Genomic DNA, 16599 nt, shown 5'->3' on the forward strand with positions numbered 1-16599 from the left:
GTAGCACAGCGGTATGTCTGCGGACTTACAACCCGAGAAACCGGGTTTCGATACCCGTGGGGGGCAGAGCACAGATAGTCAATTGTGTAGCTTTGTGATTAATTACAAACAAACAAACTCTTTGGGATTTATCTTTCTGTTTTTTTAAATATCATGAATTTTTTTATTTACATTTAATTAGATCATGTTAGTTGTTGTTGTTTTTCTTGTCCTCTAGCTGTTGCTTCTTCATATTTTGGCACGATCATTCTAAGAGAAATAGAAAACAATCCTGCGACAATCTGAAGAACTGCTATTGGATTGCTTGTTTTTTTCTGTGGTGATTTTTTTTCTGTTAGAACTAGCGAATGAAGTGCCAGAAATTTAGGCTACTACACAAAAAGTTATAGATTTAATAAATTACGAATAAAAGTTGCCTATTGAAATTTTAGATTGTTTAATTTCTTTAAACTCATTATTTTACTCGTTTAATCCTCTCCTCGTTGGGGATTTCCCTTGGGCCTTTAAAGTCCCCTGGTGGCCAGTAAAGTATAAGTAATATAAAATGTATCGTGCTGCGATAGGCTTAATTTAAATCTCAAGCTTCGTGTGGTTAGGTTTCTTTGTATCTTCCTGTTTCAATATACATGTATTTTATGATACATATAAAGGCAGATTTAGGAAGATAGTCATGTACAGACAGATTATAGAGATGAATAAAAACATAAAACTGTAATCACGCATATCTAATTGAAATAACAAATCTTAGGTGAAATGCGAACAACTGACTAGAGTGTAGAGCTAGGTATATTGTAGAAAGAACAACACGCCTTTCAAGCAGATAAATAATTTACTTTTGAATACGAATATTTTCATCATATTTTGTGGGTTTTTTCTCTTGTTTTTTTTTTCTAGCACGTCAAGTTAAACCAAAGCAAATAAAACTTGAAATATTTTTGGTGAAAAAATAAATTTTTCAACAATAATGCTCTCTTTCCTTTTCTTCCTTGCCTTCATACTGTTGTAGATTTATAAGTATTTGCATAGTTAACAGAGAAGAAGACATTACAACCTCAAAATTGTGAATATTCACTGACAACATATACAAGCAATCTAACGTTATGAACTACTGTAACTAAGTTATTTAGTCCTAGTTTTTAAATGTACATTATCTATTTATAAAAAACGGGTGGTTCTTTACACCGTTTTAACCACGCATCTTAACGTTTGATAGCATAACTGTTTAATTTAAAATCATCCAGTTTAAGGTGGTTAGGTTAAGGATGAAAAGCACGATAAACAAGTTACACCCTTATTAGTGTTTACACTGCCAGGCTGTTTTAATTTCTATAATTTTGTTTTTAATTCTACATTCGCAATGACGTATTTTATGTATGAATTAAAAGAGTAAATCTTGTGTGAGAAACAATCACGTAAAGGTTCCCATATAATAATGGATTAGAAGACAGCAGGAATATAAAACTGACTATTGTCAATTGTTTTCAAAGGTGTTTAAAATTCTTTTAAGGTTTTCTACAGTTTCTTTGTTCGAATTATTAGTCTTTCGTGAAAAGTTTGTTTGTTTCATATGAATACACATCTATTTAAACATCCTAAGGCATAAATCGCTCCTTCAAAGTCAGTTTTTCCAGCCCGTTCTATGTTCTATGAACAGAGCCTCCAGTGAATCTCTTTGGACTCATCGAACTTCATAGGAACGGTTTAAAACATCATGCAGGTTGTGCACACTGCTGATATACTTAAGAATAAAGAACTAACCTCAACCATCAGCAGAGATACGTGAAATATTTAATGGTAGATACACGGGTGAATTGTTTCTTTAAAACTAATCACAAAGACAAAAATTTGGCTAGAAAAATTAGAGAATTGGTTTTTCGATCTTTGCCAAATCATTTGTTTTAAATTCATAACGTGGGTGTATTAATGATGAAAAACAGAAATTCAATGGAACTTTCACCTCCACTTTGTAGTAACAACTTGTCCCTAAATTGTCCCTTGTTTTGGGGTAAAAATTCTTATAAACGTTTTTCACTTGTAATTTTAAGTTTTGTTGTATTTCATTACTGTCGTCATGGCGTACGTTGCATTAATATTTTTGTAAACAAGTTGTTTAAGTGCATTTATAGTAGTTTCAAAACTGTTTTATTACTATCAGTTACTCTGACAACGGTTACAAAAATAAAATAAAAGCTTGCCCAATACGTATTTAACGCGTAGATACAAAACTTGATTAAGTTAATTAATTTTTCTAGTTGCCAAATCGTAGTTTATAGTTTTCTTTATTATTGTTTTTTCTTTTCGTATAAAATTTGAATAGTATTTGGTGAACCCTTCGTGTTCCCTTCTCTCACACGTACCTACGTCACTAGCTTTAAAAACCTTTATTCTGGTTATACGTTTCACTTTTCATCCAGCCATTCAAGTATAAAAATGGTCTGTTGCCAGTAATCATGTCATCTTTGTCATCCTTGACAAATGTGCTTTGACAGGACACCAGATGTGAAGATGTTTATATGCAGAAGTCATGTATAAAACCAGATCGTTTGTAAAAGTGTTTTCTGATCGTGTTTGAGATTTGTGGCTGATCATGTGTGAGCTTGGTAGCTGATCATGTGTGAGAGTGGTGACTGATCAAGTGTAAGATTGATAGCTGATCATGTGCGAGAGTGGTGATTGATCATGTGTGAGATTGGTAGCTGATTATGTGTAAGATTGGTGACTGATCATGTGTGAGATTAGTAGCTGAACATGTGTGAGATTGGTAGCTGATCATGTGTGATATTGGTGGCTGTTCACGTGTGAGAGTAGTGGCTGATCATGTGTGAGATTGGTAGCTGATCATGTGTGAGTAGTGGCTGATCATGTGTGAGATTGATAGCTGAATATGTGTGAGATTGGTAGCTTATCATGTATGAGAGTGGTGACTGATCATGTGTGAGATTGATAGCTGAACGTGTGTGAGATAAGTAGCTAATCATGTGTGACATTGGTCGTTGAACATGTGTGAGATTAGTAGCTGAACATGTGTGAAATTAGTACCTGATCATGTGTGAGATTGATAGCTGAACGTGTGTGAGATAAGTAGCTGATCATGTGTGACATTGGTCGTTGAACATGTGTGAGATTAGTAGATGAACATGTGTGAAATTAGTACCTGATCACGTGTGAGATTAGTAGCTGATCATGTGTGAGATTGATAGCTGATTATGTGTGAGATTGGTAGCTTATCATGTGTGAGAATGGTGGCTGATCATGTGTGAAAATAGTGGCTGATCATGTGTGAGATTGGTTGCTGAACATGTGTGAGATTTATAGCTTATTATGTGTGAGAGTGGTAGTTGATTATCATAGATGAGCACCGTAATATCATCAATGATCTTTAGCTCTAGGATTTGAAACTTTTCTTCTTAAAATAGCTTAAATTATATTGCAGTTTTAAGCTTGTTTTAACTTGCCAATGCGGTATTTTGTGATAACATTTTTACACAATGCTTTTTTTACCTCCCCCCCCCTTCTTAGTTGAAATTTTAAGCACTTTTCTTTTACCTGCCAAATCATGTTAATTAACCCTTCTGATGCTTAACCACATTCTGCCCAAATTTGTGTTAATCAAGCCTGTGAACTGTGGGTACAGTTATGAAGTAACTATAGGCCTAGTCTATAACTCAAAGTTTTTCAGCTTTTAACACTCTGTTTATGATATAGTCAACAAATAATAGTTTGTTTGAATTTATATTGACCTTATGCTGGAGTCTTGCTCGTGTTATCGAAGAGCATGGCATAAGTTGTTTGATTCCGAATGTTTCAACTGTATGTTATAGTCTGCTCCGTAAAATGTTAAACCTAATCCCAGATATTATAGTAATGTAGACGTTTCTGAAAACAACAATAACAAAGTCCCACAATGAATTCATATCTAAGGTAAGCAGTAACGTTTAGAGACCAGGGAAAGAATCGTCCGCCAAAGTGAGAAAGACAAACAGCAACAACCCTTTTTTTTCATTCTGCAACCCAGTTTCTTTTTTAAACGTTTCAGAGTTTTATCAAACTTATATCTAATGGCAAGGTAGCGGTTATATTGATAAAACTAAAACTATAAATAATAAAAAGTGGCTACTTTTTGATTAGAAAAACAACAACAGTTAAAATTATTAAAAGAAAGAATAAGTGCCAAGAGCGACTATTTTCTAAACAGTTTACTGTTTATTTATTTTAGGATTGAAAAGTATAACATCGTTTTCTTCATATGGTGAGATCAGGTTGTATAAAATAATAATAATGTTACTCGAAGGTTATTTAATCATTAATATATTAATTATTTCTAAAGAGTTGATGTCAGCGTTTTAAAAATAAAACAAGCAAAGTCTAAGACGGTAGCCTAAAATGAGCTATTTGTTTGTATCAGAATTTTTGCGCGAAGTTTATGCTAGCCGTCCCTCATTCTGAAATGATGGACTAAAGGTTTGGTTTGAAGTTCGTGCAAAACTACAGAAAGAACTATCTATGCTAACCGTTCCTCATTTTGAAATGATAGACTAAAAGTTTGGTTTGAATTTCGCGTAAAGCTACACGAGGGCTATCAGTGCTAGTCGTCCCTAATTTAGCAATTAAAGACTAGAGGGAAGGCAGCCTCCCACCGCCAACTCTTGGGCTACTATTTTACTAACGAACAGTGGGACTGAGCGTCACATTATAACGCCCCCACGGCTGAAAAGGCGAACAGGTTTGGTGGGGCGGGGATTCGAACTAGCGACACTCAGATTGCGAGTCAAGCACCCTAACCACCTGGCTGTACCTGGCCTTAGACTAAAAGGAGTCAGCTAGTCAACAACACCTGCAGCCAACTCTTGGGCTACTCTTCTTTGACCGCATAATGGGAAATGGTTGTCACCCCTGTAGAGCACCCACGACCTCAAAGTGCGAAGCGTGTTTTTTACGGGAACGGGCCGTGAACCATGTACCGTATGATTCACATTCCGAGTAACCTAGCCTGTACGTCACGCCCAGCTCAAATGAATATTTTGCTTTAGTTGCTGTGCCAAGAGTAACGCTAGAAAAGGTTAACTAACTTAGATATTGATTTTTCTTTTTTGCTGTTCTACTTATTACTTTTTTCTTATAAGCTCACTGGGCGCTGATTGATCCTGTAGCAGAATTCTGTATTTCGAGATTGCCGAACCAGATTCGAATACTTGCGATATCACAAAATATTCCGCACACTTTAAGCTGTTAGTGTGTTATAAGAGTAACAGCGAATCTCTTAGCATGGATGGCGGGTAGTAGAATACTGGCCGCCTTTCTTCTGGTCAATAGTTCAAAATCAGGTACGGAGGCAGATAGCCATAGTAGATTTTCCATAAATACAAAATTTAAATACTTATAAGCACAGATAAGACGAAGTCAGAATGAATAAGTCATTTATTACAAAGAAGGCAAAACATTCTATGAAAGATTTTTATAATCAGTATAAGAATTTAGTTAGAACTGTGTTAAGACTAAATGTTGATGTAAAATACAAAATTGGAATTTCCAATTTGAAAGGCACCTTATGCTCACGTGGGCTAAACGTTCAGGTCTGGAGATCCTGGGGGTGAAGTCGTCCATAATTTTTAACTACTGATCAGAAGGAAACCAGCCAGCCACAAACATTTTGCCCGACTTATTCAAACGAATAACGGGATTCATTGCTACTTTTATAATGTATTAACAGCTGGAAGTGCAGAGTGAGTTCAGCGGTATATGTCTCGAACCCCAGATACATTGATTAGCAGAAAGACACGTTAACCACTGCCCTACGATCGGTTCTTTATGTGAAGTAATATAAAAGGTATCGTTAACTGCGATAAAATAAGTATTACATTCATATATAATAACCTTCATAATGACCAGTTGAACAACTAGGGATCTGTGGAAAGGAAAATTGGTTTAAAATTAAATTAACTCGTGTCAAATGATAAACTCACGTGTAAATTGTAGCTCTTTTTTCTGTACTTTTGTAACACTAGATTAAGAACCGTTACTTGGCCAATTTATCAGTTGAGTTTACATGAGTTGATTTTCAATTATTTTATTGTTTTCAATGTATACTTACATTGTACTTTTGCATATTTTTTCTAGAGCACCAAAGGAACTAGATGACAGACCTTATTACAAACCCGGCCAACCTTGTAAGAGATGAGTTCAATAAAAGTAGCAGCTAACCCTCAGACAACAAGTCACACCTTCGAATTACTTAAAGTGTACACGACTCATCAGAAAGCAGCAGAAAACGGCAACGAAACACAGGAGCGAGCTACTAACAACGAAAACAACGAAGAAAAAATGGTTATAGGGGAAAATCACATGACTACAGAATCTTCAGAAGTGGGAAGTCCTTTGTGCCCATTTAACAGATACATTGTCTCCAAAAGCATAAACAGCGAAATGCAGCAAGACCAAAATGAAGAAGAAGGAAATAGAGGGTTTAATCTGTGTGATGATGAGGATTCAGAAGTAACTTGTACAGTAGAATCCCGAGACATCGACAATCAAGACGTGGAAACACCAGGAGAGAGTGAGGCTGAAGAGTTCGTTTCGAATTCCCGGTCTGAATTTCCAATGAACTCTTCTCACCGAAACAAAAGAAAGAACTTTCAACCTCGAAACATTGTTTATCAATACTCTGACAGTGAAGCCGAAAATGATTTATTTGTTGACTACAACGCTAGTAAGAAAACCAAATTGTCAATATCTCGAGAAGTTATTGATTCAACCGATTCACAAGATTGTTCTGGTGCAGAGTCTGAGAGAAGCGATTCTAGTCCATGTCGAATCCAGACATCCATGGTCAGTATTCAGGGACTCAGGACAGCACACCCGAAGAAATCCCCATTAGGCGACAAAGAGCAGCCTCTGGATCTCTCAAGCGAAGGCATGGTACCCATTCACCACAACGAGCGTCCTGCAAGTAAAGGTGACATTTCACCGGTCGACCTAACCACTCGAAAAGATACTACCAGCAAAAACTTTCCACAAAACGTGGGAGCTGTAAACTTGTCAAAAAACAATGAACTGGATAGCGCATATCCTCTTATCCAAACAAGTTTACAAAGTCATGCATTTTTATCGCGTTTTACGTCGCTAGGAAATCATTTACCTTCCACCAGGTACTTGGATTTTATACAACCTAGCGACCCTAGCGGCAAGGAAACAGTGCCTCCAGCTTTAGACGCCTTCCTCATGCGAGATTACGCGGAATCTACGATGAAAGAGCTTCTGGGTATCTATGGCCTAAATGATATGGTGGACTCCATCACCAAGAACGTGCCGTTACAAAATTTTTCCTCAGGTAAGATTATGTCTTTCAGTGTAAAGGATATTCTTTGTGATATTCTCGACTTAAAGCTGTTAGTCTAGAGCACCCAAAGCCAACTTCAGGTGTACTCTTGTCTGACTGAAGAATGGGAGTTAATCGTTGCTCTTATAGCACTCTCACGGTCATAAAGTGTGAAGCACATTTTTATCTATTTTGTGTGTGTGTGTGTGTGAAAACTTGTTGCGAACCATTAAACCCCGTCCGGCTCCGTACTTAATCACATGAAGTAATTCTGGTAATTATTATATATTATTCAAAATGCAAAACTATTATATGTTCGAAGGGGAGAAAATCGATATGCGAGAAATAATTTTAATAATCAAAACATTTTAAATCCAATAATTACCCATTAGAAAAACGTCAACGTTTCCCATTTTATCCTACCTCAAATGAATGTGACAAGATACACCTAAAGACAACTGTTAATTTTTAGTAATTTACACTACCATGTATGTAAAAATGATTAGCGTGCTGAAGTATGATTTGAAGTTCCATGATTCGCGTCACTTTACCGACAAAAAAAAAATTCACGTTTCGCAATTTTAGGCCTTGGGTGCGTTACAAGAGTGGTGGAAAAATAGCACTATTTAATCTGAAAGAATACTCTAAGAGTTGGCGGTGTTGACTAGCTGCTTTCTCTAGTCTATCATTCCAAAGGTAGGAACGGTTACCACAGCCCTCGTATAGCTTTGTGCGAAATTTAACAGACAAACACACATTTTTGGTAACAACAACAAGCTTACCATTCTCGAGGTAATTTTCATTTTAGTGAAAGAAAATTTTTTTTTCAAAAAAATATTTGTTCTAGCGACAGCACAGCTTTTGTTTCTTGTTTCCAAGTCAGTTTTTAGCCTAACAATAGCGTATTTCTTGTTTCCAAGTCATTTTTTGCCTAACAATATCGTGTTTCTTGTTTCCAAGTCAATTTTTAGCCTAACATTAGAGTGTTTCTTATTTCCAAGTCATTTGTAGCCTAACGATAGCGTGCTTCTTGTTTCCAAGTCAGTTTTTAACCTAACTATAGCGTATTTCTTGTTTCCAAATGTAAAAAAATACTATGCCTATTAACTCATTGTTGCTAAGTAAATTGTTATTATCATTATGAAGCAAATGTTTTCCTGCAATAAGCAAACATAAAGAAAAAACGAAAAACAATAAACTTCAACTTGTAATTATTCACAATTATGTAAAACAATTTAAGACAACAATGGTTTGTTTGTTTTGTTGGATTTCGTGCCAAGCTACCCAAGGGCTCTCTGCGCTAACCATTCCTAATTTTACAATGATGGACTAGAGGGAAAGCAGCTAGTCAATATCACCCATCGTCAGCTCTTGGGCTACTCCTTACCAACGAATAATTGAATTACCCATAACATTATAACTGCTAAAAGGGCGAGTATGTTCGTACTAATGACAAATGTAAACGAAAGCAATTACAATATATAACACATATTTCTCGGCGATTATTTTATACTGCGTCGTTATTACTTTACACGTTGAAAAAAAAGTTTCATTTCAGATGTTAACAATATATTTTTGATTCAAGCGGCAAGAGTTTTGTACATGTGTGAGTGTGTATTATTTTAAGAGAACACATGTTTCTTCGTGCAATAGTGTAGGTCACGAAACCCCGACTTAATATATATTTTTTAAATAACACACACAACTGCTCTCTGTCAGTGATAAATAGTAACGATGCAGATAATGAACACGACCCGGACGCGTTTCGAAGGTTCGGTAGAATAGAGATACTTCCATTATTTTTCTGTTTTAAATCTCTTAGTCTTGTTATTGAGGGAATTTACCAGAAGAACAGTACGTTCATTATGTTCAGCTAAGCTTAGTCACGGCTCAGTAGAGTGATATTTTTTTGTCTATTTTTTTATTATACATAATTACTCTAATGTAGAATAATTACATTTTATATAACGAATTGTATTCGGATTCTAATACAGCTTTTAGCGGTTTTGCGAGTTTAAACTTAACGAGGACCAATGACCTTCAACCTATAAATCGTGAATCGTATTTATTTTTAAGTGTCATGGAAATGCTCGTCCCTGTGATTAAAGTTTCTGTGAAAAAGAAAAAAAAACAAAAAAACCACTTCAAAACTGCACTTTTTTGTTCATATATAAGTATTGTCCATATTTCATTTTTATTTTCAGGAAATAAAATTACTTATACAGTCTTTGAATAAACTCAAATTGTAACCTATTCCACCTCTGTACCATTACGTTTTTACAGTCTCTGCATAAGATTACAGTTATTGTTGAATAGTAACTTTTATCTACAGCATCATTTGCTTTTTAATTTGAACAAAGTTAGGTTCAACAGTCACTAAAGCTATGCTACTATAAGAAATACTATTTGATTTAGGTTGGTTTTTAACTCTACGCACATAGATTCCCTTAACCAGCAATTACTTTTATCCGGTTCTCTATGATCACTGCCTCCTGGTGAGTGAAAAATAACTTATAATTATCACAAAATGACCCCGCAAAATAATAAATTCATACCACTGTGGTAGTAGAAGATGATTAAATTGGTCGTCTTTCTATGTTGTAGGTGAAGAGCTAGGCTTAACAGTTGTTTATTGCTTCCCTTGGGCATATACAAATTATTAGTGATAACTCTTTCCCTATGTTGAATAGAAATCAAGCTTATCGTTCACTTCAAAGAAAGCCCAAAGTTATTATGCAGCAGGCTGTTAATGAACCCAACCCAAATTGAAAACTCCATAAAATACCTAAATCATACAACCTAATGAGGTTACAATAACCCCACTGGGGTTTATTTTTGATAGTTATGCAAGGAATAGCGATTTCAGGTCTCTCCACCACCCCTTCCACATTTTGTTCTCCTTTTCCAACAGTGTATCAGATGCACTGGAGAGCAGTTGATTTTTATCATTATTAACAATAAAAACATTGGATGCGTGCTATAGAAATGAGTATGGACACTAAGATACATTAGGCACAGTAATACGAATTATAATTTTATATTATTTCTACTATTATAAATATAAATTGCGATGTATGCCAATTTACTTTTTACGTTACTGAGCTGCAAGTAATAAGTAACACAAAGTATGTTTTAAAGCAATGTTTGTTAAAGTAAAATGTTGAAGTATAGGGTATATTCAACCAAACAGAAATATATCTGTGTGTCTCTTGACGAGACAGCGATACGTTTAAGAACTTACAACGCTAAAATCCGGGGCTCGGTAGACTCAGCAGATAGCCAAATATGGCTTTCCTCTAAAACAAACAAACAAATAGATTTGTATTGTTTGCTATTTTAGAGCAAAGCCTCATCGGACTATCTACTATTTGTCTACCGCGGGGAATCGAGCCCCGGATTTTAGCGTTGTAAGCACAAATTTTCAAACTTTCAACAACAATATACTTAAAATATAACTATCAATTCGATAGTCAATCATGATTCTTTAGCCACCAAAGCATTCGAAAGGTTTTTATTTTAAACAATTATTATTTTTTTTTTTTTACATTATCCAAACAACCGCATGATGATACCTATAAAGGTTTGGTAATGCAATTTGGGTTATAAACCGCGTCATGACATGTATAAAGGTTGTACTAATGTACTTTTGGGTTATAAACAGCATCGTGATATATATAAAGATTTAGTAATGTACTTTGAACTATAAACCGCATCATGATACATATAAAGATTTAGTAATGTAATTTTGGGCTATAAACCGTGTCATATGTATAAAGGTTTAGTAATGTACTTTTTGCTATAAACCACATCATGACGCGTATAAAGGTTTAGTAATGTAATTTTTGGGCTGTAAGCCGTATCATATGTATAAAGGTTTAGTAATGTACTTTTTGCTATAAACCACATCATGACGCGTATAAAGGTTTATTAATATACGTTTAGCTATTATATGTTATGATAATGTCGTAGATTTAAACCGAATAATCAAAAGCGTAAAAATAATTATTCTGTCAATAATATCGTTAGAATAAATCTAAGCCTGGATAATTTATTTCCATCAAAAATGTTAAAACTCATATAAACTTTGTAAAGTTCAAAACATGCATAATATTTACATCAGAATATACTGATGAAATTCAGTTTAGTTAAAAAAAAAATCGGTTTCAATTAAAGACCAATTACATTGAACTTTTCTTGTCAATTACAGTTTTCATTCTTTTACCTGACAAGATATTTTAGTGAAATGATAAAACGCTTTCTGCTTCCACCCTAGTCTAAACTAAGAAATTATAGTTAACGAAATGGCAGAACTACAAATTCATCGTCGCGCTACTTTAATACTAAATCTTTTTATTTCTATATATTTTTGAATAATTATCGTCTTGCGCATTGTAGGTTGATTTGATTAAAAACCTGTACTACTTCTTCTATAGGTTATATTGACCTTTACACTTTGTTTGTTTGAAGTTAAGCACAAAGCAATACAATGGGCTATCTGTGCTCTGCCCACCACGGGTATCGAAACCCGGATTCTAGCATTGTAAGTCCGCAGACATACCGCTGTGCCACTGGGGGGGGGGGGGTTACAGAGATCACCTTTGAAACGTTCCATATATTATGAATATACTATTGTGAAAGTTGCACGGCAACTTTACCCTCTCCCAAACTGTGGTCTATTGGTACTCGGAATGTAAATTTAGTGTTAATGGTAAGTAGTCCGTTACCGTTAAAACGCGCTCCGCACTTTGGGGTCATCGGTGATTTATAAGATTGAAAGTTAAATCTTCATATTCAACTAGAGTGGCTCAAGAGTTGGCGGTGAGTACTGTTAACTGATTGTATTTCGTCGAGTCAATCAGCTCAACAATAGGCACGGCTGTGTGCAAGTAGCTCTTTGTGTAGTTTTGCGTGAAAATCCTAAACCAAATCACTCCTCAGTGTGGAAAAACATCGAATTTAAAAGCTTGTAATTGACATTTTCTAGCTAAATAGTATTATGGGAAAAAAAACATCTCGAAAATTCTACTCTGTTGAAATACTTTTCACAACCAAACATGCTACAAACAACACATTTGTAAAGTGTATTTTGATAAGTCATTATCTAATGTTTAAAGAATTCGTACATTTTATATGTATGTGCGTATATGTATTTCTATTGTTGTCCACATGCAAATGTTTTTATAACTCCCTGAAACTTGTTTTTTTTTTGTTGTTGTTGTTTGTTTGTTTTTAAGGAAAATTCCCTCTTTCACAGCCTCTTGATAAAGATATATAATAGAAACGTCGGAAAGTAAAATCCTATTTCACTTGACAATTAAGATCGGGAACTTATTTTTATGAACGTTGTCTTACGAAGTGACAAAAAATATCACTCTCTACTTATGTTTCCATATTTGGTATTAGTAGGTGGAGAGAAAGACAGACGCAAAAAAGGCGCCATGTGTTATTACACAGAGAAGTACACAATGGATTGTTTGGTTTCCAGTCAGTCCCCTCATAGAGAGAATTCACGTGCTTGATACCGAGCACTATACTTTGTTTTCTACATAAACATTAAGATGCAGGGCTGTACGATTTCCTTACTATTAGTGGTTTTGTAATGTATAAAAAATTCAGAGGCAAAGAGCTTTGTAATTTTATGACTCCAACGAAATGACTTCTTAGAAACCAAATATTTGATAAATAGCCTATCCTAAATGAATAAACCAGTTTGGTCCCATTTCAGTCGTGAGAATTAGAATCATTAATTTAGGAAATTCTGGGCGTGACGACCTATCATCACCGAACAAGTGGCCCAGGTGGTTGACACCTCGAAATCCATGAAAGCACTAAAGCTGAAACAAGAAAAGCAGTTGTTATCAGTTTTTTTTTAAACGATATTTAGCTGTTAAACTTGACAAAAAAGCACCTCTGTATCTGGAACGTGGTTCGATGTTAGACGTGGAAAATAAACCTGAATCAGAATTTTAATACTTCTCCTACGAGTTTTCAGTAGTATTTAGTCCTACCATCTTAAGTTTTAATGAACAAAATTACTAAATTCGTTTTATGTCAAGTTCGTGTTTGTTTGTAGGAAAATGCATTAAATCTTCGTATGTATTAATTATATAAAGATATGAATATCTAGCTTTCATACCAAAATTTTGTTAGTTTTGATTTTTACAGTACCTACAACCAAGTGCATAAATATCATTTGAAAAAAAATCTATAATAAATCGCGATGTTTCTAAGAGTCACCATAGGGAAGAGGAAAGTAACATGAAGAAGTGGTCTAGAACATTTTCCCGTTTGATAAGAAAATGTTTTTTCCAACTCCCGGATATTTGATATTTGTTTATATTCTTATCATCTCACTTGCATTATTCTATTCTTGACCATAGAAGAGGTGCGGGTTTTTTTAGATATCGTATTACTTAAATAAAACAGAAAATAGCAGATAAGGTTTTATATAAAAGGAACCAAGCGTAGCTTAATGGTTAGTGTGTCGGCCTGCGTATCGAAGGATCCGGAGTTCGAGACGTCATTCCGCTGTATACGTTCCGCACTCTCAGCCGTAGACGCGTTACAAAAGTGACCGTAAATCTCTTTATATAGTACAAAGAACCCAACAAGCCCTTGAGGCAGCGCGTGTTACAAGCTGGCTGCCTTCCATCAGTTCAAAATTAAGGACAGTTATGCTTAAATTCTAGGTGTCTCTGACCTGGTCTCCTACCTCACGTGCATAAAAAGTACCGTTCAGGTTGAAAATTCCATTTCTGCAAAAGAATACATCGTGTTAATGCATTTGTTTCTTGATTGATTTTATGTATTGAAGAAAAGTATTTTTTTATTCTTTATATTATATTTCAAAGCTCTTAAGATGTTAAAGCCTAAATTAGAGTAAAAAGTTTGGAAATAATCAATCTTGTTTCACTTTTGTATTGGAAAAAAACCTTACAATATAACGTAGAATGCTCTACTTTCGCTCATGATATATTATTGTAGTTAGTTTCATTCACAAGAAAATCATTGCGCTAAAAATTACGTATATTTTTTTTTTCAGTGTAAAATATAGCAAACACCGTCTGATTTATATTTTCTGAACTGCATTTGAAAGGTGCTTTAAAGTAACTTTTCGCAAATCGATATAGAAATCTTGAAGTTTTTAGCAACTCTTTACAAAAACATAAGTTTGCTTTCCTCATTTTCAGGAGCATGTTTTCCTTGTGGTTTTTTTTAGTTTAAGCACAAATATAAACAATAGGCTATCTTCGGTCTGTCCACCTTGGGGAATCGAACCTTAAAATTTAGCGATATAAGTCTGTATACTTATCGCTGACCCACTGGGAGACTTTCCTTGTAGATAAAAAAAAGGCCTTGTTTCTATCGTACCACCTGTAATGAGGTAAGTACTTTGTAAGTCAATACATAAAGAAAGAAAAAGGTGGCAAATGGTAAATACATTGAGCTAGCTTCGCATATTGCACATACACTAATTATTAGGTCACCGAAGACTTCGACTGAAATTCCTCTTATTTCTTCGAAATAACCAACCTATTTTACAACTACAATTATTGGCTTGTAGTTGCAGAGAAAATAAACTAGTTATAAAAAAGAAGCATCTGGTTGATGGTCCACTTTTATATTTTATGGGAAACTGGAACGCCAAGATTTAATTCTGAAATTTACCGCCAGTTGTCACTTGATTAGCAACTATAAGGTCTTAGCTAGGGATCAAATGTAGTTCTATAAAACAATGACCCAATCACTATACATAAAGATATAGTTTACTTAACACGCTAACTTGGCCGTTTTGTAGTTGAATTTACTACGAAGACCGAGTCTTATAAATTAATTTTAATAATATAAATAATCATATTTACTTATCAGTTCTAATTACGTGGAAGGGTTGTTTTTATTTCTATAAAGTAAATCTTGTGATGTAATCATCATTATCAAGATTCAAAAATAATATAGAATTGATAATTCGTAAGAACGGCCTCTTTTGGCAGATAGGAGTCGCCTTCGCCAACTAAATGGGAGAAGCCTTTCAAATGCATTTCAATTTTTCTATCTAAGATTACTTCCTAACATCACATAACATACGATGTTCAGGAAGTATTTTGTTACATTGTTAATTTATATGGGAACCAGTACGTTAGAAAATCTGCCTTTTTTTATAATTAAGACCCAAACATTTTGTTTATTTTTAATCAATACAAGTTTCTCTTATGATATTTCACACAGTCTTCCAGTTATATTTTTTGCATTTTATAAAGCTATTTTACATCATTAGAAGTGGTTAACTTATAAGTATCTTGTATGGAAGATCTTTCAGGAGATGAAAGAGAAGTCAAAAGGTTTGCGAAGTGACACTTTGAACTAAGATAAAGTAGTCACTTCTCAGATCAAAATCTGCCCTTCGGCAAGGAATATCTAAAACCCGTTTTGAGACTTTGCTGGTAGGCAGTGCACTCCAAGTTGATTGTACTATGATTGTACTATAATAGTTTTATCTATATATTTACAGTATATCCTCAAAAACTTCCAAACAGGAATTGTATCGTAAGTGGTCAGATTAACTACAAAATTCCTGCCCTGATGCTTCCATATTTATAAGCATTTTTATTGTATCCTGTCGTTAACCCTCCCAGTTCACTCAGTCATAAATCTATGTATAATTTTATATATTCGACGTATATATTATGATCGCAAGACAGGAAAAATAGTTTATATATATATATATATATTGATATGTATACTACAGGGTATTTGTCTTACGGATACACTGTAATGTGTACTTCTGTAATATCTTCACTTGCTTGTAGAAGAAACACAGTTATACTTTATGTTCAACAGACTTGACTGGAGTTTAAATTGAAAAAGTTCAAATTATGTTCCTGAAAATATCAATACTTCTCTTCCTATGGATAATTTTTTCCTCTTGCTTGTGATACTCATGTTAAATTGCATCAATGAATTGTTTAAACTGTTGCTCAATAATTTCAAATTTAAACTCAAAACTATGGTCTCCAGGTGGGACAGCGGTAATTTTCTTGACTTACACCGCTAAAATCTAGGGTTCGATTCCCCTCGGTGGACACAACAGATAGCACAATGCTTCTTTGTTATAAAAACAAACTCAAAACTACGACAGGGCTTCTCCTTTTTAAATTGATGCTTCTTTATAAAGTTTAGTGAGAGTTCTGGTAGACTAATATTTGTTCTAATAAGTATGTCCTTCATTTTACCACCAAACATGCTCGCTTTTTCAGCCGTGAGGGCGTTATAATGTGACGGTCAAT

At 34.5% G+C, this 16599-nt stretch overlaps 1 protein-coding gene across 4 annotated transcripts in view; it reads left to right on the plus strand.

The window, feature by feature from the left end:
- LOC106476202 (zinc finger protein castor homolog 1-like) overlaps positions 1-16599 on the plus strand; it is a 140207-nt gene that overhangs the window by 75782 nt on the left and 47826 nt on the right. For all 4 annotated transcript variants that reach the window (XM_013936871.2, XM_022381196.1, XM_022381193.1 and 1 more), the window contains exon 2: positions 6118-7327. In XM_013936871.2, coding sequence (XP_013792325.2) covers positions 6175-7327 — 1153 coding nt within the window. In that variant the 5' untranslated portion in view covers positions 6118-6174. The remainder of the gene's footprint in view (positions 1-6117; positions 7328-16599) is intronic.

This window comes from Limulus polyphemus, unplaced genomic scaffold (assembly GCF_000517525.1).
Source record: "Limulus polyphemus unplaced genomic scaffold, Limulus_polyphemus-2.1.2 Scaffold153, whole genome shotgun sequence".
Lineage (NCBI taxonomy): Eukaryota > Metazoa > Arthropoda > Merostomata > Xiphosura > Limulidae > Limulus > Limulus polyphemus.